General features: G+C 39.8%; 1 protein-coding gene across 1 annotated transcript in view; it reads right to left on the bottom strand.

The window, feature by feature from the left end:
* The window catches only part of CTNNA1 (catenin alpha 1), a 222978-nt gene that overhangs the window by 13040 nt on the left and 184588 nt on the right, over positions 1–25350 (bottom strand). Inside the window, exons 11-15 of the mRNA XM_054038540.1 lie at positions 17638–17794; positions 11484–11684; positions 9012–9163; positions 4863–4973; positions 284–465 (exon numbers count right to left, since the gene is read on the bottom strand). Of these exons, the coding sequence (XP_053894515.1) occupies positions 284–465; positions 4863–4973; positions 9012–9163; positions 11484–11684; positions 17638–17794 (803 nt within the window). The remainder of the gene's footprint in view (positions 1–283; positions 466–4862; positions 4974–9011; positions 9164–11483; positions 11685–17637; positions 17795–25350) is intronic.

The raw sequence follows: 25350 nt of genomic DNA, 5'->3' as shown, positions 1-25350 counted from the left end.
CAGATTTGTGAACAGACAAGCCAATTTATTATCCGGTCAATTTATATCAATTTGTAAGTTTTGAAAACTACACATCAGTAAGTGTACTGATGTGTAGTTTTTAAATTAAAAACACACCGACAATACTGCTATGTTCAAAGCTAAAGTTGTAAAAATGTAGGAATTTCAAATATTTGCACTTACAAAAGTTAGGGTTATATTGGCCAGGGCATTTTACTGAGAGAAGATGAACATCTGAGAAAGTTAGCACCTGTACAAGTTGAAGTACATGAAAGAGGCTCACCTGGTGAAGTCTGTCATTTCCATCATAATCATACACATTTGTTTTGCCAATACAATAATATCATTACCGCTGTCATCCCATTTTGACACTTCAGCATCCAATTTACTCTTCTCTTCCTGGAAGCTTGCTACTTGCTCAGCAATTTTAGCTTTTTGCTCTTGAGGGAGTTGAGCCATGATAGCCTGAAATAAAGTGATTTTCCATATTTCCTTATTCAGTTATTTGTAAAAAGGACTTTTTAGAACAGTGTCACTAATAACCAATCTAAGTGATGCACATAGAGAGAAACTTTAATAGGCTTCTTTTGACCTAAAGGGCAGATAGGCCCATTTCTTCTCATCTTGAACCAAAGTTTACGACTATGTGATTATCTACTAACACTACAGAATAAGGGCTACCTGGACAGAAAGCTGGTGGGCTGATTTTTCAAGAACTGTAATCATGTCTGTTGTTTAATAAAATTGCTAGACACCTTCAAAGAAGTTTAAGGCGTACAACTATTTTTTCTTCCCTTTTCACAAAGGAAAGTTGTATGAATGAGGACAGAATATCTTTTTGTGTGAAATACAATAGTTTTAATGACAAGCTATCAGGGGTGGATAAAAAAAAATCAATGTGGTTTTTTGTTTTAAATTAAAATCAGATTTTTATTTTATTTTAAGTTTTTCATTATGAAAATAAACCTGTTTAAAATCTGATCTAAGCTTATCTAAAATGTTCAAAAGATAAATCCATAAGCCTCTATTAAAGATCTCTGAGTTAAAGGCTGCTCTTCTACATAAAGAAATAATCGAGGAAAACAGCTAACTTTGGAGGCCAAGCTCTAGAAATAGAGATCTATAAATAGATCGGTCATGTGCTGTGTTAAGGGCTTGATCCTTGGAGGGACCAAAGGGCTGTGCTACTGGCTGCAACAGACTGGCAAAGTCATCAGAGGTGTTGGGACCCAGCCTCTGACTCAAGGAGATATCATCATATATCTCATCGGAATTATCCACTGAGCCCACCTGGGTGGTTTCACACTCATATTTTATAGCTTCTCCCTACCTGAGCTCTGATTGTCTCAGTTCTCAAGTTATGAATATTTATATATTTACTATCGCACTCATGGAAAAACACCCATCTGCTCCGTGACTACCAGCCCTTGCTTCTGGATAGTTCTGGGCACTTCCAAGTAAATGGCCTTGGTCTCTCTCCTTGTGTGTGTATACACAGATACACAAACAGAAAACCATTAATGTCTCAACTGCCTCCATCTATCTCTAAACAAGTAAGATACTGCAGTGCAAAAGGCATGTGGGTTACATGAGCAAAAGTCTTGGACTGTTATTTTGTTTTTCTGAGGATAGGGGTCATGTGAGAGTTAGGGAACAAGGGAGAAGGAGCAGAGCATGCAACCAGAAAGGAGAAACACTGGTGTCAAAGCAGGACACTGCAGGAAGAAGGGAAAACATTCTTCAGAGCGCAGACTTAGTGTTGATCTCAACACCAAAGAACTGGAGAAAAAATTACCATGGCTGCAGGTCATAAAAGAGACCCTATTTGGAAATATTTTCAAGAAATGCCTCTATCTCTGTGTAAAAAAGGAACATGTGGCCAAACAGTGCAAACGAAGATGCAAGCCCTGGCTGTCAGAATGAAACATTATGAAAAATGCTTCTCAGAGAAGGCAATGTCTCTCAAGATGACATGGGACTTGTCTGAACAATCTGGATCCACTGGTTAATAAACTTTTTGCACTATTATTATGGACTACCTAGGCCTTACTATGCTAGTAAATTATAAAATAGGCAACAGACTAAAGAGAAATGTAGACGATATACTCATTATACTGAAATATACTAATTCCATAGCCTAGGATGGCTCAACAACCTTACTCCACTTCATTTTCTTGCCAATATTCTCAACCCAACATACCAGGGTAGATGCCTAAATGCTGAATAAGAAGATGCTGCTATGACGTGCATATAATGATCACCCATCAATCATGCCAACCAAAATAAATTTCAGGGTTGGAGATGAAGCATTCAAGCAGTACATGTTTGCTGCTGCTGTTTTTGAGAAAGTCACTCCACTGAACTTTTGGAAGTCACTAGCTAAGCACCTGGAACAGTCTGTTGAAGTGCTAGGCCAGCTTTTGACAGCAGTAGCCTCTTCTGCAGTCACAGAAGGTCCAAATGAAGAAAATATTCTAATTCATTTGAAGTTGAGAAATCAACTAGAAGTTGAAAAAGCAGGAAAACTTGTCTCTCCCTTCCAGACTATGAATAAAATACATGGCAGGAGGTGATGAGATATACACCTCTACCCTGATATAACACGACCCAATATAACACGAATTCGGATATAATGCGGTAAAACAGTGCTCTGGGGGGGTGGGGCTGCGCACTCTGACGGATCAAAGCAAGTTCAATAGAACGTGGTTTCACCTATAACGCGGTAAGATTTTTTGGCTCCCAAAGACAGCGTTATATCGGGGTAGAGGTGTATTAGTTTTAAAAGTCTGAAGGACAGGTTAAGTAACTTAGGAGACTGTTCTCATTTTCAAGAGACTTAGGCAAGCAGGAACTTAAGCTCCAGTCACTTTCACGTACACATATTTGAAAATTTACCCAGGCTGAACTGAAATAATCAGTTTAATTCACTGACTACAGTTAACCCTTCTTTTCCTTTAACAAATCACTTAGTTGTAAACATGAAATAGGTTTTGATAAGAGAAGTTTACAACCCAAAACATTTAAGGTTGTTTTGTTTAATAAAAGATTTATATGCTATCTTATGTGTTTGTTTAAATTCCAGTACCATGCTGATGCAGGACACAAATCATAAAAAAAAGAGTTAAGTATCTAGTAAATAAGCAATATATCCTTCACCATTTTCTAATACTAAAAATGTCCAATTAGGAATCTGAAAATATTAACCTACATAACTGCTTAAATAAAAAGTATAATTATAATGTACCCTCCTAGATAGCAAAAAGATGTACCAAGTCTACATAAAGGCTGTATTTAGTTGTAAATGAACATGTTTTCATGGTTATATCAACCAATGAGAACACAACTTTCTTTAGAAAGTAACTAAGTACAAAGCGAAAAGTTGGTTAAAATTGATTATTTAAATCAAGACTTTGCACTTGGTGATTTAAATCAATCTATCCTGCAAGCTACACATGGGTATTTCCAGAGAGTTTAGAACGAAGATTACAACGTGAGCTTTCCAACACATAGCTGAAGTGGTTTATTAGGTTGTGTTTACCCCCAACATGCAAGATAGAAACTCAAATCTACCCTTCTTCCAGGAAAAGTAGGAACACTATGGAGCTGGGTAGCAGGGCTTCCATTACAATAGCAGGAGAAAAGGAATTCAGTGGTGGCAGATGACAGAACAGGAAGCAATGGTCTCAAGTTGCCGTGGGGGATGTCTAGCTTGGATATTAGGAGACACTATTGCACTAGGACTGTGGTGAAGCACTGGAATGGGTTACCTAGGGAGGTGGTGGACACTCTATCCTTAGAGGTTTTTAAGGCCCAGCTTGACAAAGCCCTGGCTAGGATGATTTAGTTGGTGTTGGTCCTGCTTTGAGCACTGGGTTCGACTAGATGACCTCCTGAGGTCTCTTCCAACCCTAATGGTTCTATGAAACAATGACAGACACCTGGTATCAGGCTGTGCCCAAAGTACACTACACATACCTGACAACTTTTTTTTAGTTTGGAGCGAGTGGGAGAGGGGAAGTGGAGAAAATTTTTACATGAAATAAGACACTCCCTGCAAGTATGATTCCAAAGCCAAGTGTGCTAAAAATTTGATAAACAAGGACCAACTGCTCTTGTATGGTTTTAAGTGACTTTAAAATGAAAGCACTGAAGTACAATATTGAATAATTAATGGCTGAAAAACTAGAAATGGTATATTAAAGTAATACAGCCTTTACTGTTGCATTTATTTCCACAGTTGTACCTTAGGTCAATAGTATTTTATGCTCTTGGGATGATGCCACAAAAGATTTCTGGTGTTGGACACTTTTTTTTTTTTTCTTAAACTGTCATAGGAAAAGAAGTTGGCTGAATAATTTTTTGAGGCTGCTGTCTTTCAGCAGACCCTTTGTTAAAAGTCCAGTGGACTTTCTAAAAGGCTTTTTGTAGAAAATGTCTAAGCTTGTGGCAATATCTATTTCTAGTCTGCAGTTCCAACAACCAGGAAAAAACAAAACAAAACATCAATTTGCCACAGATGGACTTGTTTACCAGCCAAAAATTCACATGCCTAAAAAAATGGGAGCAACTATTTCAGATCTGTGATGTGAAAGTTTACAGTAGTTTACCAATATCAAGAGGATTCTGGTCTTTCAGAATGCCCAAAACAAAGCAGACACTGATGTTTTTAAAATGTAATGTTTCTCTTAGCTGCCTTTTGAGGCAGTGGAAAGGAAGAGATTAATGTCAGTTTTCTGACCTAGCATTTTCAAGAGAGAAATAGAACCAGACCAGGCTTCTTAAGTGATAGATTTAAAAATTGGATTTTTAGAACTAGTTAAAACTGTTTCTTGTAGAAGATATGTTTAAAATGTTTTCCTTACTCTTGCACTTTGCCCAGCAATGAGCTGATCATCTTCAGTTTGAACACTTGTTCTGCTTCTGACATCAAAGTCTTCAGTCTCAAAATCAGAGTCATCCAACTCTTCAGGTGTCTAAGAAAAGAAAAATAGAATTCATCACAAGTCAGTCAAGATCAACAGAAGTGAATCCATCTATCCACACCCAATAAAAAATACCTTCTTGTCAGCTGTTTAACGTCAGGGGTAGAAGGAGGAGACAGAATAACTACAGTGCATTATTTAGGCTTTCAACTGAGGGTAAGTCAGAATTCTCTCCAGTTTATGTCAAGTATCAGGGGGTAGCCGTGTTAGTCTGTATCTACAAAAACAACAAGGAGTCTGGTGGCACCTTAAAGACTAACAGATTTATTAGGGCATAAGCTTTCGTGAGCAAAAACGAAGAAGTGAGGTTTTTACTCACGAAAGCTTATGCCCTAATAAATCTGTTAGTCTTTAAGGTGCCACCAGACTCCTTGTTGTTTTTCTCCAGTTTATGTTATTTGTATGACTATATGTTTGACTGCTCAAACCTGAAGTTTACAGTTAAGTAATTGCAGAGTGCCCTAAAACGTGTGCTAAACATGGAATAAGGTTAAAGGAATGTACTCAAGATTTGGACTACATGAAAAGACAGTTACACGGAATCCAAATTACATTAGCAAATATATACATATGTGTGTATATATATCTCCTCAAAATATGTTCCACTCTATATGCATCTGAAGAAGAGGGCTGTAGCCCACGAAAGCTTATGCTCTAATAAATTTGTTAGTCTCTAAGGTGCCACAAGTACTCCTGTTCTTTTTGCGGATACAGACTAACACGGCTGCTACTCTGAAACCTGAAATTACATAAGGTATACCTTGTGCTTAATTGCTTTATTCAGAAAGCCCACATCAAAACTCAAGTCCCAACATCTTTTAAAGCCCATTTCAAAATAGCAGCTGTTCTATTGTTTAGGACAATTAAAAATCAAAGCTTCCACAGGGTTAACAGTAGCTTCATAAACCAAAATTTATTCTTACCATTCTCCAGGCAAAGCTTAAAATTTGTAGTTAATAGGGTCAATTTTTATGCTATAGGTTAAGCTCAGCTGACCTAATTCCAAATTGGAATTTTTGCTGCTGTCAGTATAAACTGCAACAAAATTTTCATAAAGCTTACGTTTAAACAATATCTACTTATATTAAAATACTACATCTTTACCTAGGCTGCCACATTTTTATGACAATTTTGCAGGGCTGTAGTAATAAGGAACTTGACTGACTAGTGCAATATTTGCTATTAATAGGTTGAAAAATGTAAGTAGCTCTTACCTGCTCCTTTCCTACAATTTAATTTTTATAATGTGTTTTCCAATACAGGCATCTTGCAATACAAAGGAAGATTATAGATGGTTGTATTAACCATTTAGCCAAAAATGCAGGCTGGTCAAGTAAGCTTGTACTGAACCTAGTACCTTTCCCAGCCCCCACTTTACATAAGAGATTTCTTCATTTTCCTATATGAATGTGAGAACGAATGTGAATCAGTGTAAAAGCATGTAAGGTACTATTCTCTAAGCAAATGAGGAAATATTCTTGTGTGTTTGTACTGTTTTTGGTTACCAAAACACCTGAAAATACAACTAAAAATACTGATGCAATATTAAATGCATTTTATTATCTGAAGGACTATGTACAAAAGACTTATCACTTAGATGGACTGCTCTGAGTATGTTCACTCTTCTCTGAATACTTAAACTTACCTTTTTATTATTTACTCCTGTTAGAGCCTCAGATATCATCCAGCTAACTGGATTCTTTTCTAGTTTACGTAGGAATAATGTTAACTATGTGTTAATAGAACCTACTATCAAAGCCTGAGCCAGAAAGAATGCAGCCCGACTTTCAGAACCCAGGCTATCTTTTGACTCTAAAATGGAACAAATCTGATATGAAGACAGAGAACATTAAAACAATGGCACTGAAAAAACTTGCATCAGTTGTCATAGGTTAACAGTTCAGTGGAGAAATTGGAGCGAAGGCATTTTTGCCCTCCACAAGCTCCTTTGTGGGTTAATTTTAGTCTTGGAATTGAGGTACAAGGCAACTACAGCATTTAGCATTTGATATCTCATTCTGTTACCACTGAATAATACTGTCAGTCAAAACTAATGAACTTCTTCCATTGAAACAGTGGAGATAATGCACACTAACATGACAATGACAGCTGTGCAGCTTTATTGTTTCAGATCATAACCTTCTCTCCATGTTCCCACTCTCCACCAATATCTCAGTGATTTCCTGTACTCCAAATTAAATACAACAAATCCAAGTGAATACATGAGAGGTTTCTGATGTGTAGTTTTGTCTTGCAACATGGACTCAAGAAGGGAAGTATTTACCTTTAAAGAAGAAAAAAGGGTTCTGCTCATGCACGAAGATTTTAGCTTTGAAAAAAATATTACTTAAAACAAAACAAAAAAACCCCTATTAGGCTTTTCAGTGACTTTTCCTCCAAGGATACGTGAATAATTAGTCAACAGATTTCCCCATTTAGACCCTAGTTTCAACTTTAAATAGTTTGTTTGCGCTGACTTTGCTCAGCAGCATTCCTTTTCAGAGCAGGGTTGCTTCTGAATTTCAATTTGAAACAGAAAAGCCTGTAAAAATGGCGCTCCTTCTGTTATCTCAGTTTTGAGGGCTCTATCTTATTCTAAGTAAGTTGTACAACTCAAGCCCTTCAGCAGAAAAACACTTGAGTGTTTTAACATTTTGACTTTTTTTAGGTCACTTATGTGTCACCACTGAACTGCCTTTAGCTACTGGCAGTTGCAATATAGCCATGGAATCCTGACATCATAAATGTGGCTTCTCCCCAGCACAGATGAGCAGCATGAGGGAGAATGTCAGGATTCCTGGTCCTGCCAGCTCTGCTGATTGCTGCAGGCATAGAATTAGCAGCTGTACCTCCTTGTCCTGAGCAGCAAGACTCATAGAAGGGGGTGAATAAAATTAATTTGTAGCATGTGAGGGAAGCGGGATCCCAACTAATAATGGTGCTCCATGGAAAAGGGGTATATATCAAAGTGTCTTAAAACTGCTTCCTGCAATAGTTTCTCACTTTTTCTCTGCCCTCCTTAGGTTTTAGTTTAAGCACAGGTAACAAATGAATATTATGAGGGTTGTTACAGTCAGTGATGTGCTGGGGTTACATACTGCAAATTTACTCACCACCAAGACATTTGGAACCAGTGGACAATATGAAACCTCTACAGGAAAGGCTCATTTCCAACCTTACAAACATTGTCTTGGGTAGAGAGACATTCACTGTTGAGGCATGGGAAGAAGGGGAGAGGGATAGAAAACCTTACATCCATTTTGCGATCACTAAGCTCTGGTTCATATTAAGGTCTGAAGAGCCCACATGTAAGCCTGATACTTCCTTTTTGTGCCTTCAAATCACTGCAGGTGCCCTTTTGCTCCTTCAAGTAATACCATTTAGATGACTGCTTCCTTATCAGGTAGGGAGACATCCAAGTTTAATTAATTGCATTTGCAAATTGCAAGCACAGAAATGGAAATGAAATTCTAACAAGCTAGCCCCCATTTATCTATGCTGCCTGGTTTCTCAGGTTCTCTAAGAACAAGGCGAGTTTCAATACCCAGATCACCTAACCTCATCTTCAAGAAACTGGTATGAAATTTTTGTGAAGTTTACTTAAGATTTGAGAAATTAAATTGGACGTCTCTTTTCCTTAAATAAAAAAATAAAGTCAAACATAGCAAGAGTTAATTTTCTATCGTCTAAACCAAGGGTCACTAGTTTTAGCATATGCGTAAGTATTGTATTATGAATAGATGCATCATTAAGGATGTTTAGCACTTCAGCTCTAATCATCAGTGATGCACAGACCTATTTGGTGAAGTTTGCATTTTAAGATAAAACATACATACAGCAGACATTTTGAAGTCCTCTATAAAGTGATTAACAGCTTTTAGATTCATAATTTTAATAAGTTGTCAGGGAAAAAATCTTATACTCTCCACTCTGTGTAGGAACGATATATTTTCTTAAGTTCAATAAATGCTGAGTAAAGTAAATGAAAGTAGAATGCTGTAAAAATAAGTTAAATACAAAGTCACTCACTCTAATCATCAATACAGCTTTTCTGATATCCCGAATTCCATCATACACCAATCGTGAAGCATCAATAAATTCGTTTTCATCCATTGGCTGAGCAGGGTCAGAACTAAGTGCTTCCACAGCAGCTTCCACTTGCTCAGTAAAACGGGGCATAACTGAATTAAGAAAACAAATAAGTCAAGCACATTCGGCAATGTTGCCCCTACTCCCCCTGGCCCCAATGTACTCTAATGAAAGATGGGCAAGTTCTGTGGTACTCAGGTTGACACAAGAAATTCTGCAGCAGCTTCAGTTAATTTTAAAAACTGAGGTTATTAAAGATAGAAAAGCTAACAATAATCAATTAATAGCTCAGGTTTTCTTTTGATATTAATTGCAGTTTACTTTATGATGTCACCACATTTTTAGTTTCAAATATGCGCCACATCTGCATGGCAGAGGATGTTGGGGGAAAAACCAGGAGATTTATAGTACTACACCTGGGTGGTATGGGAGGCAGTTGGGGATTGTGGGATAAGAAGGAAGTATTTGCTAAATATTTAAGAGCTAATTTAAAACTAAACCTAAAAATGACAGTTTAATACTCTACTGAAACGAAGGGCATTCATAACCTTCAATAGCTTTTGTTTCAGACTCTACATGGACTCAGGAATAGAACATTGGATTGGTTTCCATCTGTTTTTTTTTCAGTGCCCTCTGTTTTTTGTTTTGTTTTTAGCTCTCATGATTGCAATTTTAAAGACATACAAGCTCAAATTCTGGAGCATCATTCTGTGAAGTATGGAGTGATGCAAGTCACTGGACCCTACAAGTCCATATCATAAGCCCAAATTCAGAAGTGGCATAAACACAGCATATATTTTTCTACAACAATTATATTATATTTATTCTTGATTACAATTACTTGCACTGTAAAAAACAAAAGAAATAGTATTTCAATTCACCTCATACAAGTACTGTAGTGCAATCTCTTTATCATGAAAGTTGAACTTACAAATGTAGAATTATGTACAAAAAATAACTGCACTAAAAATAAAAAAAATGTAAAACTTTGACTGGACTTGTAGGCTCTAGTCCTACTTCAGCCAATCGCTCAGACAAACAAACTTGGTTACAATTTGCAGGAGATAATGCTGCCCGCTTCTTGTTTACGTCACCTGAAAGTGAGAACAAGTTTGCCTGGCACTGTTGTAGCCGGCGTCACAAGGTGTTTACATGCCAGATGAGCTAAAGATTCACATGTCTGTTCATCTTCAACTACCATTCCATAGGACGTGCGTCCATGCTGATAATGGGTTCTGCTCGATAACAATCCAAAGCAGAGCAAACCGATGCATGTTCATTTTCATCATCTGAGTCAGATGTCACCAGCAGAAGGTTGATTTTCTTTTTTGGTGGTTTGGGTTTTGTAGTTTCCGTATCTGAGTGTTGCTCTTTTAAAGACTTCTGAAAGCATGCGTTACACCTTGTCCCTCTCAGATTTTGGAAGGCACTTCTGATTCTTAAACCTTGGGGTCAAGAATTGTAGCTATTTTTAGAAATCTCACATTGGTATCTTTGCGTTTTGTCAAATCTGCTGTGAAAGTGTTCTTAAAACAAATATGTGCTGGGTCATCATCCAAGATTGCTATAACATGAAATATATGGCAGAATGCAGGTAAAACAGAGCCGAAGACACACAGTTCTCCCCCAAGGAGATCAGTCAGAAATTTAATTAAAGCATTATTTTTTTAACGAGCATCATCAGCATGGAAGCATATCCTCTGGAATGCTGGCCGAAGTATGAAGGGGCATATGAATATTTAGCATATCTGGCACATAAATACCTTGCAACGCCAGCTACAAAAGCGCCATGCGAACACCTGTTCTCACTTTCAGGTTACATTGTAAATAAGAAGTAGGCAGCAGCATCTCCTGTAAATGTAAACAAACTTGTTTGTCTTAGTGATTGGCTGAACAAGAAGTAGGACTAAGTGGACTTGTAGGCGCTAAAGTTTTACATTGTTTTGTTTTTGAGAGCAGTTATAACAAAAAAAAAAAATCTACATTTGTAAGTTGCGTTTTCATGAAGAAGAGATTGCACTATAATACTTGTCTGAGGTGAATTGAAAAAATACCATTTATTTTATCATGTTTAAAGTGCAGATATTTGTAATAAAAATAATATAGTGAGCACTGTACACTTTGTATTCTATGTTGTAATACAAATCACTATATTTGAAAATGTAGAAAAACATCCAAAAATATTTAATAAATTTCAATTGGTATTCTATTGTTTAACAGTGTGATTAATCGCATGAGTTAACCTCGACTAATTGACGGCCCTACTTTGAATAGAAATTCTGCACAGACAGGTTTTATGAAATCGAACCCTTATTCTTGTAAGTTGCACTAATATGTTTGTATCCATTTGCCTTTGTAGTTGTATGCAGTTTGAATCCATACATCAGTATTGAGCACTGTGTTTATTCCTACCTGTATTGGACAACAACTTTGTTGCTTCCAGCACCTTTTCTGTGTAGACTCCAGGTTCATAGTTATCCATTTCGGAAGTTACAACATGAATGACTCTAGCTGCACGTCCACGAATTGCACCAGCTGTTCGGTCTAAACCATCAACATCTTTTTCTTGGAGAGCAATCACACATTTGTTTACATCTTCTAAAATATGATTCTCTGATGGCAAAAGAAGAAGTATTTAGACATGAACATTTTCCTTTCTGTCTGTCTGTCTCTCTCTCTGTGTGTGTAACACCTCCCAAAAATACACTTTTTCAGCACATGAAGCTTCAATACCTTCTCTTTAAAATAAGCTCCAACCACACTTTCTGAAGCATTAACTATATTTTAAAACAAGTTTGTTGCAATCAGTGGGCAGATGCCTCTCCAAACTGTTTGTCAAAATCCTAGTTCACATACTATGTGGAATCCAAATTTATCCCAATCCTAGGCCTTGGTTCTATCAACACAAGACTTGAGAATTCAGCTCATGTCTACCCAGCCTTGTCTGCTCTGAGATTCCTTCCTCTGGACTGCACTAGTCCACATCCTCTCCACTTGCCTTGTACGTGGATGGGATAATGAGACACCTTGCCTCTGACTCATCCAAGCCTTTTAATTTTCTAACAGGATCAACATCTCTTAACAGGATGAGGCATTTCTAGTATACGTAAATAGCTTTGGACAATCCTGCTATACAAGTCTAGAAATACAAATCACAATTTTACTACACGAGATCATCAAATGATTAATCCCCATCCTATTTTGAAATTAGGCAATCAAATTGAACAGTATCTGGAAGATCTCACTTTCAGGCTCCTTCATTCTTTCAACAAAAACCTCAGAGTTATGCATACCAGAGTTATGAACTGACCAGTCAACCACACACCTCATTTGGAACCAGAAGTACACAATCAGGCAGCAGCAGAGACAAAAAAAAGAGCAAATACAGTACAGTACTGTGTTAAACATAAAATAAATTTTATTTGTCAATAAATGTGTAGGCTCCGAGGTCGTAATGGGAAGCACAGGACACTGGCTGCACGGAGGTGGGAGATCACCCTGCAGTCCTTCCTGTCTCCCCTCCTCCCCCCAGACAGCGACTCAGCAGTGAAGTCTGGGTGAGGGGGAAGTGAGGCTTGGTGAGGTGGGGTCCACGTGCAGCTGGTTGGGGTTTGGTGGGGTTGGGGTTCAGGTACAGGGGGATCGATGGACCCACTTAACGGGGGATCCCCAGCTTCTGCCGAGGGGCTGCCACTTGCTGGGTTACCGCTTCCCCCCATCTCCATCACTCCCACATTCCCCTTCCCTATTCCATCCCTCTTACATTTCCCCCCACTTGCCCTGCCCCACCACAGGCACTCACCATTGTACAGAAAACAGGGTGATCAGCACCCAGACTGGAAAGACAACCAGCAATAGGCCCCAGGCAGAGGCAGCTCTGTGCTCGCAGAAATTTGGGGGTCGGGGGGAGCCACAGTGGCACATGACCCCCTGTACCCTCCTATACCTCGCCTCTGGGAGTACAATGCCCCTCCAACTACACCCATGGGCCTCTGCAGTGATTTACCCCCCCCCCCCAAGCTGCTCTGGACACCAGAAACGAGGTGCCCATGCTGTTGGGGAGCAGGCATGTGACCACTATTATAGCTTACCTTTGCCTTCCTGTCATTTTCTGCATAGAAGCAAAGAAAATCTGTGGGGGACATGAATTCTGCACATGCACAGTAGCTCAGAATTCCTCCAGGGGTAAATTATAAAAGCCTAGGCTGAGATTTTCAAAACTGCCTAAAATTTGGATATCCAGCTCTGAGAGTCTTAGCTCTGATGTTCTGATATTGTTAGATACCAGTTTTGTACATTTGTGCCATTTTTATCTAACATTAACATTTGAACATTGTGCTGCTAGCCAGAAAAATATCTAGCTCTGAAACACCGTACTAGTAAGGCATTTCTGCCCTGTTGCTTTTTATAGATTCAAATGTTTCCTACCACTGTTCTAATCATATTAGGATTGCCAACTCACACCTGCAGAGTTCTTTCATTCCTAACACAGATCGTGAAACAGCCATTTTGAAAGACTAACAAAGGTGAAAAGGATATTGAGTCAACTGGTAAAAGATTTGTGTAAACTAGTGGAAGAGTCTTGGGCCTGGTCTACACTAAAAAGTTACATCGGGGGTCAGATCGGCTTAGACATAAGAACAGTTCACTCTTGGTGAGACCAATGGTCCATCTAGCCCAGTATCCTGTCTTCCAACTGTAGTCGATGCCAGAAGCTTCAGAGGGATTGAACAGAACAGAGCAATTTATCAAGTGATCCATTCCTTGTCATCCAGTCCCAGCTTCTGTCAATCAGAGGCCAGGGACACCCAGAGCTTGGGGTTGTATCCCTGACCATCTTGGCTAACAGCCACTGATGGACCTACCCTCCAGGAACTTACCTTGTTCTTTTTTTGAACCCAGTTATAGACTTAGCCTTCACAACGTCTCCTGGCAACTAGTTCTACAGGGTGACTATGCGTTGTGTGAAGAAGTACTGCTTTTTGTTTGTTTTAAACCGACTGCCTATTAATTTCATTGGGTGGTCCTTGGTTCTTCTGTTATAAGGGGTAAATTTCCTTATTCCCCCTTAGTTGTCTTTTTCCCTCCCCAAGATGAACAATCAGTCTTTCTATGGAAGTTGTTTCAGATCCCCAATCATTTTTGTTGCCTCTCTGTACTTTTTCTAATTCCATTATATATATATTTTTAGTTGGGGCGATTAGAACTGCACACAGTATTCAAGGTGTGGGCATACTTAGATTTATAGGGTGGCACTATGATATTTTCTATCTTATTATCTATCCTCTTCCTAATGGTTCCTAACATTGTTTGCTTTTTTGACTGTCGCTGCACATTCAGTGGATGTTTTCAGAGAACTATTCAAATGACTCCAAGATCTCTTTCTTGAGTGGTAATAGCTAATTTAGAACCCATTATTTTGTATGCATAGTTGGGATTATGTTTTCCAATGTGCATTACTTTGAAATTCAGTGTTGATAAATGTAGTCATTTTGTTGCCCAGTTACCCAGTTTGAGAGATCCCTTTGTAACTCTTCCATTGACCTAGCTACCTACCACCTCCCGGGGAGGTGGATTACTTAAACCAATTACCTACCCCTCCTGTCAGCATAGACAATGCCTACAACTGAAGTGCTACAGCGGTGCAGCTGTCTACATTTTTCAAGTAGAGGCATTAGAACAATAATTAAGCTTATATAAGATTAGCAAGGCCAGGTATCACATTTCAAGAGATTCTTGAAGCACCATGAGCAAAATTCTGCCTCACTTATACTTGGGTATTTCACAAGCAACTGGGGTTGCACAAGTTCAGCTGAGGGCAGAATTTGGCTGTAAGAGTGGAAAATGTGTTCATTAGTAATTTGAAAATTCAGTGAACAGATATGAGGTACAGGAGAGCCAGCAAAGAGAAAATGTAATACAAATATTTAAAGAAGTAGAGACAGAGAGCTTGGAAGTGAAAACAGTAGATAAAGCTGCAATATCGGAACAAAATCTACACTGTTTATTGCTCAGAGTTTCTCAATGAATAAAATTATGCCAGACACCACTTAAAGTCTCTATGGTGACATTAACCTTAGTGAACTAAGTGAATGATGTGGACATAATGGGCTGATGACTTCATTGCCCTGTAACCACTTTTACAACAGTTACAGAAATGCAAGGTGCCAAGTGGAACCCCGATGCAGAGGGTGCTCCCAGGCATGGGTTGGTATTGATAGCCAAGATAATCTTGAGCTGCTACTTATTCTCCAGTTGGATAAGAAGATAGCATAGTAGCAACAAAATTAGTCGTCTGCAAATAAAGAACTTGGGAGTCTTGGTGAGTTAAGTATACACTTGTTTCTGTGACCCACACTTTTGCTACCTGAAATGAACACTTGTCAATCTCCTATTTAGTGCGCCAGCTTCACACTGAGCAGAACAATTAACTGTCCTGCAAGATACACTGTATAACAGTCCTTTTACATTCAGTTTATGTCTATTACCAGAAGACTTTGTGTAATGATTTAATGACCCCAAATAAACTATACCCATCACTAATTTATCCAAAAAGGTTTGAAATGTTAGCTAGTATGTAAGCTAGAAAGGGTAAACAGATAAAGTAAATTGCTTTTATATGGAAAGTTTGTAAAAGTTAAAATCAAATTTAAAGTCTTATCACTTTGCTGCAAATCAAATCTATCTCCTTAAGAATTCATTGAATACAAATACAAGGTCCATTTGCTGAATGCTCTCAATCATCTCCAATGCCCTCAAGTTCCAGTATTTCAAAGACATTCTGTGCTAAGAGCATATTTGAGGTAATCTGTTTCTCTTTATTCAGACAGTCACTGCTCCTGAGAAAGGTACTTAATATTTCTAGTGACTAGGGTGAACAGATGTCCCGATTTTATAGGGACAGTCCCGATATTTGGGGCTCTCTCTTATATAGGTTCCTATTACCTCCCAGCCCCGGTCTCGATTTTTCACACTTGCTGTCTGGTCACCCTACTAGTGACTCACCAAGATCAGCAAAGACCCTGAAATCTTTCAGAATAATTAAACTTAGTGGTCTAACAATATAGTTTGCTTCTCCTATAGTTTAATACCAGTGTCTCTCTTGGGGTGAGATGTTGGGAGGGAATAGGTCATAGTCAACTGTTTTGGCAGTTTGAGAACTTTTCCAAGCACATCTACAATTGAAACATGCTGGGAGGCCTTATAAAGAAGGATGTTGCACAGCCCTGACAATTTTTATAATTTGTTTATATTCACTGGCACATTCCAAACAGGCCATAAACATGAGACCATCAATTACTTATTCTAAAAACAAGTATCCTTACCCAGAACTATGCTCCTCTATTCCTGTGCCATTTCAACTACCAATACTGTAACAACCATGGAGATGTAAGATGTAGAGCCCCATGGTATTCAACTGCCTTGCAAGCAACTATGAGCTCATCCCAAAGACAAAGTTGGTATTAAAAGTATAGGATGTCAGAATGCAAACATTTATTGTAAACTCCTTTTTAAATTAGAGCTTCAAGTTCTCTCCTACAGTTCCTACATAACTTACCTCCATGAACATCTTTTGAATACTGGTACTTTCACAGCATTTGAGATGTTCAGTCTGTTTGTACAAGGAAAATTGGATCCTTAATTCTCCACCGGTAGCAGCAAACTATAGTCGTCAGGACTCAGATGTTTTTAAATGGAGGTAAAAATGCCTGCATTATGTCTATATTGTAACTGCTGGTGGAGCTGCACTGGTGAATTATGGATTTTAGTTTCATTATTGTAGACAAATGCCTCAGCAAGTATGAGACACATCTGGTAAATAAGGAATACATTTACCAAACTCTTTCAAAAGAAAATTCCAATTTATCGTAATTAGATAAAGAATTTTCATTTTGACAAACATTTTCTCATGTGAGTGTCATTTACTGCACCTATTAGTTTGTGTTTACACACTGAGAACAACTTTTATGAGGCAAATTAAATGGATTTATTTTTTGTTAGTTCATAGCTAATTTGCACTTAATATTTATTTTCTATTTCTTTTATCTGTTCATGCACAGGTGAGTCTTTAGGGGCTAAAGTGATGATAATGTGTGTCCAAGCCAAGTCTCTGAACGACAGTAAAGATTAGGAGACTGGATCATGGAGCAATCCCACATAACCATTTTAGCATCTCTAATGTGCATACCAATTACAATATATATAATTTACAAACATTAAACATCCTTTACCACTGATGAATTGCTGTATCTGCCAAATTATATATCAGAAAAAATATATTTACACATGATATGGTACCCATTGAAGTTAATCTGCTTCATATTTTATAACTCAACCATGCCTTGTTCTACTTGCATCAATAGCCCACACTTCACATTTTCACACCTTACACCGCTGAACTTGCATGCATAGTTGCTCAGATATATCACAACTACACTGTGATCATTCTTCTCCAAAAAGGTGGAGAAAAATAACTTCTGGAATATTGGAACAACTGCTGATTTCCTGAGATAAGCCCCAGTATACAGCTGATTGCCTCTTTGCAAGTAGGGAACCGTATTGCTACCTGAAACAGCCAGGAAGTCATCGATGGAAGTGATGTCATCTACAGCATCTGTCAATACACGGACTTGCTTTTCCCATAGTTCTTTGAAGAGATCCATGTTTTCTTGCGCTAGTTTACTTTGTGGTTTCGCAGCAAGAGCCAATGCAACATTGATAACCTGTAAAATGTGTTACATGTTCAGAATTTACTCTTTTTTTATTCCGTGCAATTAAATCAGTAAGTTACATTCAGTCAGTCAATCTGATAGCCATCAGAGTCGGGCTAATAAAATATCTGTTAAATATCTGTTTAATTTAAAATTAATTCAGCCATAATCATGTCCAGTTTGTGTTCTCTTCCATGTATATCATGAGCAGTTAATTTTACATGCATGTATACTTGCAGAAAGTTGAAACTAGCTTGTTATTATTCACACCATATTCCTGAAGGAGTTGAGCCAAAAAATAATTCTGCACACAATATTTTAAAATTCAGCAAAATGCTGCAAATTTTATTTGTCAATAAATAAATGTGGATGCTCCAGCATGACAGTAGGGAGCACAGACCACTGGCTGCACAGAGGTCAGAGATCATCTTGCAGCCCCCATACTCCCCAGGACAGGGACTCAGCGGTGAGGCTGCATCCGACACCTGACACAGCCCAAGGGCCGGGCCTGCTCCAGAAATACCCAGGCGCCCTGCCCCTCTGTGCCAGGAACACCAGGGGTGGGCAGGCAGACTCAGCCCCGCAGGATCCAAGTATGGAGGAGCTTAGTGGGGGGATCCAGGTGTGGGGCAATCTGGATGCGGGCAGCTCAGTGAGGGATCTGGATGCACAGGGGCTCATTGGAGGGTTCTGGGTGCAGGGGCAATAGGACTCTGCAGGGGGGTCCAGGTGAAGGTGGTTGGAGCTCAGTGGGGGTCATATGCGGGCTTCAGGGGGGTGGTCCAGGTGCTGGGATAGTAAGGCTTGGCGAGTCCAGGTGCAGCTGTTTGGGGCTCAGTGGGCTGGGGGTCCAGTGGGCCTGCTTAACAGGAGAGCCCCAGTTGCTGCTGAGGGGACGTCCGGGCACTCACCATTGTACAGAAAACAGGGCATCCAGCACAATGGGGAAGATGACCAGCATTAGAATCCAGGCAGAGTCAGCGAGCTGTGCTCACCTGAATGGGGTGGGGTGAGAGGAGGCAGTGGCACATGACCCACATGCCCCCACGCATCCCCAGGCACATACACAGTGATTGATCTCTCTACTGGCTGTTCCAGGTGCTGGAAACAAAATGCCTGCTGCTGCTGGGGATGGGGCATGTGACCACTCTTGCAGCTTCACTTTGCCTCCCCATCATTTTCTGCGGGGAAGCAAAGAAATCTGCGGAGGGACGTGAATTCTGCACGCATGCAGTGGCGCAGAATTCCCTCAGGAGTAACACCAGAAGTGGTATATTTTAGATGGAATAGGGTGTGCTTGACACATCTGAAGGCAGTGTCCCCTAAATACCTTGGCCAGAACACTGACCCAGGGAATGAAATGCTCCAGAAAAGGCGACATTTTCCATAATTAGAACTACACATTATCTGGGAATTTGATGAATTAAAAAAAAAAAATCAATCTACTTTGTATCCAGCCAATAAATCTTACAGCAGCCTAATTGTTCTGGGAATTAACTGTACAAGACCTTGATAGCCCAAAAATGAAAAGGCAGAAAGTTTGTTCATGCTGTTTTATCTGCTACCTCTCCCCAAATTGCTCCCACTTCTTCAGTCAACCACTGAGAGGCTTCTTCAAGCCTGCCTTCAAATTGCTTCCATCTACTAAGGAAAAAATACAATGTGACTTCAGCAAATCCCAACAGCTTAAGTTTTGAATATAGAGTATATAGAGAGACTATAGAGTACATATTATACACGCTATTCACTCAATTTCTAGAGTAAAAAGCCTCTGGAACTTCAGTAAGAAACATTGATCTTAGAACCTTTCCTTGATTCAGCATTATCCAAAAAGTTTTATTTTCCATATTTTAGGGAAGCTAGTTGGAAACATTATCCCATCATATTGCCACCAGAAGCCAAGAAGAGAAATGGAAATTACTACATCTGACACTAAAGAAAAAAAACTTAGTTTAATGCACTGAAATAGGGTGGAGGGGGGATAAATTCCATCCCAGAATACTGAATGAATTGGCACATGAGATTCCTAGCCCAGTAACAAGGTTTTTACTAAGTCTATCTATTCAGGATATCAGTCAGCATTGGGGGGGCGTGAACAATCTCAAATTTTCGGTTTGCTGATGACATTGATGGCCTGGTAGGCAGCGAAGATGTGCCAACCTTGTGAAATGATTGGATGAAACCTCTGCAAAATATGGCATGGAAATCATTGCAGAGAAAACCAAGCTGAACACAAACAAATGTGACGGGATCAGCTCACATATCACTGTCAGTGGACAAGAGCTGGAGACATTAAAACAGTTCAAGTACTTGGGGGCAATCATCACAGGCAGAAATTCTGGCAAGAACTGCACAAACAGCAGCAGCAGCGGCGAAGCTAAAGCCAATTTGGAGGAATAAGAACATCTCCCTGAGATCCAAACTGAAACTGCTACACGCACTGGTCATCTCAATTTTTCTGTATGCGTGAGACACATGGACCCTTACGGCAGAACTTGAACAGAAAATACAGGTTGTAGAGATGAAATACTTCTGTAAAATCCTGGGCTTCTCCTACTTCGACTGTCACTAACGAAGAGGTCCACAACATCATCACCCAATGCACTGGGTCACATGAAGACCTCCTGACAACCGTGAAGAAGCGCAAGCTGAAGTGGTACGGCCATGTAACAAGCTCATCAGGCCTATCCAAGATCATCCCCCAAGGGACAGTACAGGGGAAGAGAAGAAGAGGTAGACAGAAGAAGAGATGGACTGACAAAAGAGTGGACAGGAATGGACTTTGCGGAGACTCGAGCACTGACACACAATCGTCGGGGTGGAGACAATTGGTTGATTGCCCCAACGACCAATGTGGTTATGGGAGTGATGATGATGATGATCTATTCAGGGCTGGAGAGATAAGACTAGAGAGTAGCTAACATTGTACCTATATTTAAGAATACCTCTTACTGCAAATCCAATAAGATCCAAAGCAGAGAGGAAGGAGGAGCAGAATACAGATAGGCACCACACAACTCGAAGAGCTTTTAATTAGATGTAAGGAACTTCCATTTCTTCTTCGAGTACTAGTCTCTATGTGTATTCCATACATGGGCAGCAGAGAAATAGTATTCAGACCAGAGAGGAGGTGCAAATATGAAGTCAGAGAAGATACTTGAAGAACTGTAGACCCCGCATCGGCAGCAAAGGCCCAACTAGCGCATAATGTTTTGTGAATGGAATTCAGGTTGCCAGATTCCTACTGCATTAATAGCTTAAAGCCACTTAAAAACTAGCTCACAAGTAGCCCGACTAGCCAGATAATGACAACACTGATTACAAATGAAAGAATTTAAAGAAATGTAATGTAGTTGGTAACTACTTATGTGCTTTACTTTCTGCATTTCTCTAAGCGTAGACAATGAAAAAAAAATCCATTCTACTACTTTAAAACTCATTTCACTTTCAGGGTTCTAGTGCTCCAATGTTTGGGTTTCAAACACTGCACAGGAATCTTTGCCTAGAACTATTTTCAGTCAGATACATAGTCTTTTTTAAAAAGGTTTTGGCCAGCAGCCACAAAGCCTTGTCCCAACCTGTCCCCTGGACACTCTCAGAGGAGCAGGAGCTGGGACAAGGGGCATGCTCTGCTCACCTGGGCACATGATGGGCGGGGGAGGGACACCCCATCAGCCCCTACATGGCTCTGTGCTGATAAGGAGGTTTGTGGTTCTGAGCAGCTGTGGCCAGCAGCAGCTCCATGGAGGAGCAGAGACAGTATAGCTGGAAGCAACAGAGGAGATAGATCTGGGTGTAGGGGTTGATCTGAGGAGGACTATGAGCTACCAGTGTGATACAGCTATGAAAAAGTCAAATACAATCCTAGGATGTATTAGCGAGGCATTTCCAATACAGATAAAGAAGCATTAATGCCATTGGACAAGGCAGTGGTAAGTCCTTATTTGGAATGCTGTGTACAATTCTGGTCACCCATGTTCAAGATTCATTTAAAACTAGAATAGGTGCAGACAAGAGCTACTGGGATGATCAGAGGAATGGAGGCTCTGTCTTATGAGAAGAGACTGTAAGAGCTTAGCTTGTTTAGTCTAGCAAAAAAGGCCAAGGGGCGATATGTTTGCTCTCTATAAATACATTGGGGGTAATTTCAGGGATGGTGAAGAGCTATTTAAGCTAGACAACAATGTTGGCACAAGAACAAATGGATATAAAATGACCATGAACAAGTTCAGGCTGGAAATTAGGAGGTTTCTAACCTTCAGAAGGCTGTTATTCTTGAACAGTTTCCTAATAGGAGTTGAGGGGGCAAACAACTTAACTGGTTTTGAGAGCACGCTGTACAAATTGTGTGAGATTGTATGACTGGGTTGCCTGTGATGGTAGGAGGAATGGTTCAACAATCCTGGGGCTCATTTCCAATTTATGTCTATGTTCCTAACGCTCATGCTTCAGGGTTTCAGCCAGTCACTGACAGGGGTCAGGAAGGGATTTCCCTCACCCCCACCCACTCTATTCTGGCAGTGTTTTGTTTTGGGTTTTTTAAAATCTCCTTCCTGTGAAGAATCAGGGACGGCTACAACTGGAGAAGAAACATTGCATGGCACGGGCCAGAGCTCTGAAGTGGCATCGAGCACATTTGTTCGGTGCTTGGATGGCTGATTCTTGCTCACATACTGAGGGACCAACTGATCCCGATATATGAGGTCAGGAAAGATTTCCCCCCAGGTCTGATTGGCAGTGACCTTGGGTTTGTTTGTTTTGCCGCCTTCCTCTGCAGCATGTGGATGTGGGTCACTTGCCAGGATTATCTGGGTGTCTCATTTAATCATTTTCCTGCCATTGCAGGAACCTCAAGCACTGATGCACCATGGTTCCTTCTATTTTCTGCCTGGGGCACAGCAGAGTCTAGTCTCCTGAGGGCTTTAATATTTTGGTTTCATTTCAGTTGCTGGGTTTAGTGTGTGGTTGCTGGGTGGTATTGGTGTCCTGTGATATCCAAGAGGTCAGACTAGATGATCTACTGGTCCCCTCTAGCCTAAACTCCTACAGCCATGATAAAAAAAACAATACCGATTTTTGTTTTCAAACACAAGCTTTGGAACGAATTAACTTAAAGTTTAGTCTATACCTTTTTCCACTGCGCCTTTTTAAAGCTGTATATCATTTCCCAAAGCTGTGAGCAAAACAGTGTAAGCAACAGATGCGCCTGCTTTTATAAAATCCATTTTTTTCCACCTGATTCATTCAGAAGTGTCACAACCCATTCTTTAAATATAACTCACTAATTACAGAGTGATGGTGATGTTAAACATGTTATAATGGCACTGAATGAATCAGACTGGAGAAGCAGGCTTACTTACTCAAGGGATCTTGGAAATTAGCAACGATTGGGGAAAAAATGCAGAGAAGTTATATTGGGCTAGGGAGACTACTATGTTATGTTTCTTTTTCAGCCCTGAAGATTTGGGCTGAAAACCTGATTTAAGTCACAAGTGAAAATGAGCTTGATAGGTTCTATAATGTAAACAAATAATTACAATTTAGCATGAGTGGCAAGCTGCCTAACAGAGATGAAGGGCTGAAAAATGGCACTGAAGGGACTGCACTCTGTCTGGTGTGCTCAGTCCCTTGCTTTCAAAAGCACAAGTTTTACTTTCCCTCCACCCCAGGAAAGTAATGAAGAAAATTTACACTTGAGTGTACTGAATACACTCATTTACTAAACTGTTATGAATATGGCTCTCTAGAGTTTTGAAAGTTTCTGAAGGAAACTTCCTATTGCCTAAGAAAATGGATTTCAAAGATATTTGGGTTCCCAACAATTTTTTAAACCTCACAAATGTTCAGCAATTGTTTTGAATAGGAATAAGTTGTAATTCATCCTACGACAATTACGGTATGGACTAAATCAGATTCATCACAGCCAGTATTGTATTGGATGTGCAATAGGAAGATGCAAGGGCAGTATGTCCTATGTTTAGGATCCTGTTATTCAGTCAAGGCCAAGTGTCAGTTGTGTTTCATCCTGGCAGATAAGATGGAAGCAGAACCTCTCTCTCTCCAAGACTCTATACTCACGGTCTGGTACAGGAACTGCTGGACCTGTTCCCCCCAGCATGGTTTATTTAACGAATTATCAGCCTGTCAGTCAAAAGAGCAGGATCTAGACACCCACAACTCTCCAGACATGAATCTGAGTAATGAGAACCCTAGAAGAGAAGGATAAAATGGGCAACCCTCCAGAAGTTCTCTCAGCCTGTATTTTGCTAGTAACCATGACTACCAAAACAGAGGCTGGTAGTGTAGAGCATTGGAATCCTGATTTTATCCTTCTCCTAGTTCCCTTTGCAATTGCTAGCATAAAAACATACTTCAGGAAGTATTAAAACCAGTTAACATTAATGCCAGTGACACACATGCTGCTTGTATCTGCACAATGTATGCTCTGAAAAAGAAAACTGTCTTGGTATTTTTTCCTTAGAAAAAAGTATAGTCACTAAATCTTGCACCCTGATCAGCTACCTTTCCCTGCAATGATGGAGGTGATTACAGTTATCAGAGCAGGCCCTATATTCCCCTCGATAAAGCATTTTCTCAAAAGCTGCAATTTCTAACATACTAATGCTGACAAAATTGAACACAAAAAATGAACTATACAAAAGCCATTCAGAAAAGGCAGTGAGTCTTACTAGGAAAAACGTGATTTTGGTTTTCCACATATCCCCCACAAAAAGGGAGAGCTAAGTCAGTGAAAGTGCCTCATTAAAAGTTGAGAGGTAAGATTCTCTTTCCAACAAGCAGGTATGGCTATGAACCCTTGTACTTGGGAAGTAGTCAGCAGCATGAGAGCGATAAGAAACGGATAAAGAAAACTCAAAGGCTGACTATAGGATCAGTGTGAAGTTTAAGGGGAAACCTCACCAGGAAGAAGCTCTGTGCCAGACTCTCAGCTGAAACTCTGGAATCCAGCTTGTAAGGTTTGGCTAACATTAGTGCAAGGCCCGGTAGTGGCTTCACAATTGTCTTTTACTGAGGCACATTCCATCTCCACCCACAATGTGGCTGCCAACCTGGAGTAGTATGCACAAATTCCATCTGGGCTATCAGGCCTTTAATTCTGTACATACAGTTTGTGGTCTAAGCAGAATACCGCTCATGGCTTCTTGGCTTTTTTTTTAATATACATTTTCTGGACTGATTGTAGCTGTATCGATAGGCCCTTTTCAAGCATGTGCATTTGCATTTTTAGACCATAGACACACCTACAGAACAATCAGCCACCCACCTCAAAGGAGAAGAAAATGGATACATACAGGAACCATCTGTCACCTGGGACAAAAACTGTAGATTTATTTTGGAGAACTCGAAGAGCAAGCTAACCAGCAGGTCATAGGTTGAAGTCTTTAAACCATGATTTGAGGACTTCAATGGCTCAGATATAGGTTAGGGGTTTGTTGCGGGAGTGGGTGGGTGAGATTCAGTGGCCTGCGTTCTGCAGGAGGTCAGACTAGATGACCTTAAAGTCTATGACTCTATAGGTAACTGTTTGCTGAGCATGGGAATTGGAG

The sequence above is a fragment of the Malaclemys terrapin genome, chromosome 8, assembly GCF_027887155.1.
Source record: "Malaclemys terrapin pileata isolate rMalTer1 chromosome 8, rMalTer1.hap1, whole genome shotgun sequence".
NCBI classification, from domain to species: domain Eukaryota; kingdom Metazoa; phylum Chordata; order Testudines; family Emydidae; genus Malaclemys; species Malaclemys terrapin.
This window is presented reverse-complemented; position numbering and strand designations above follow the sequence as displayed.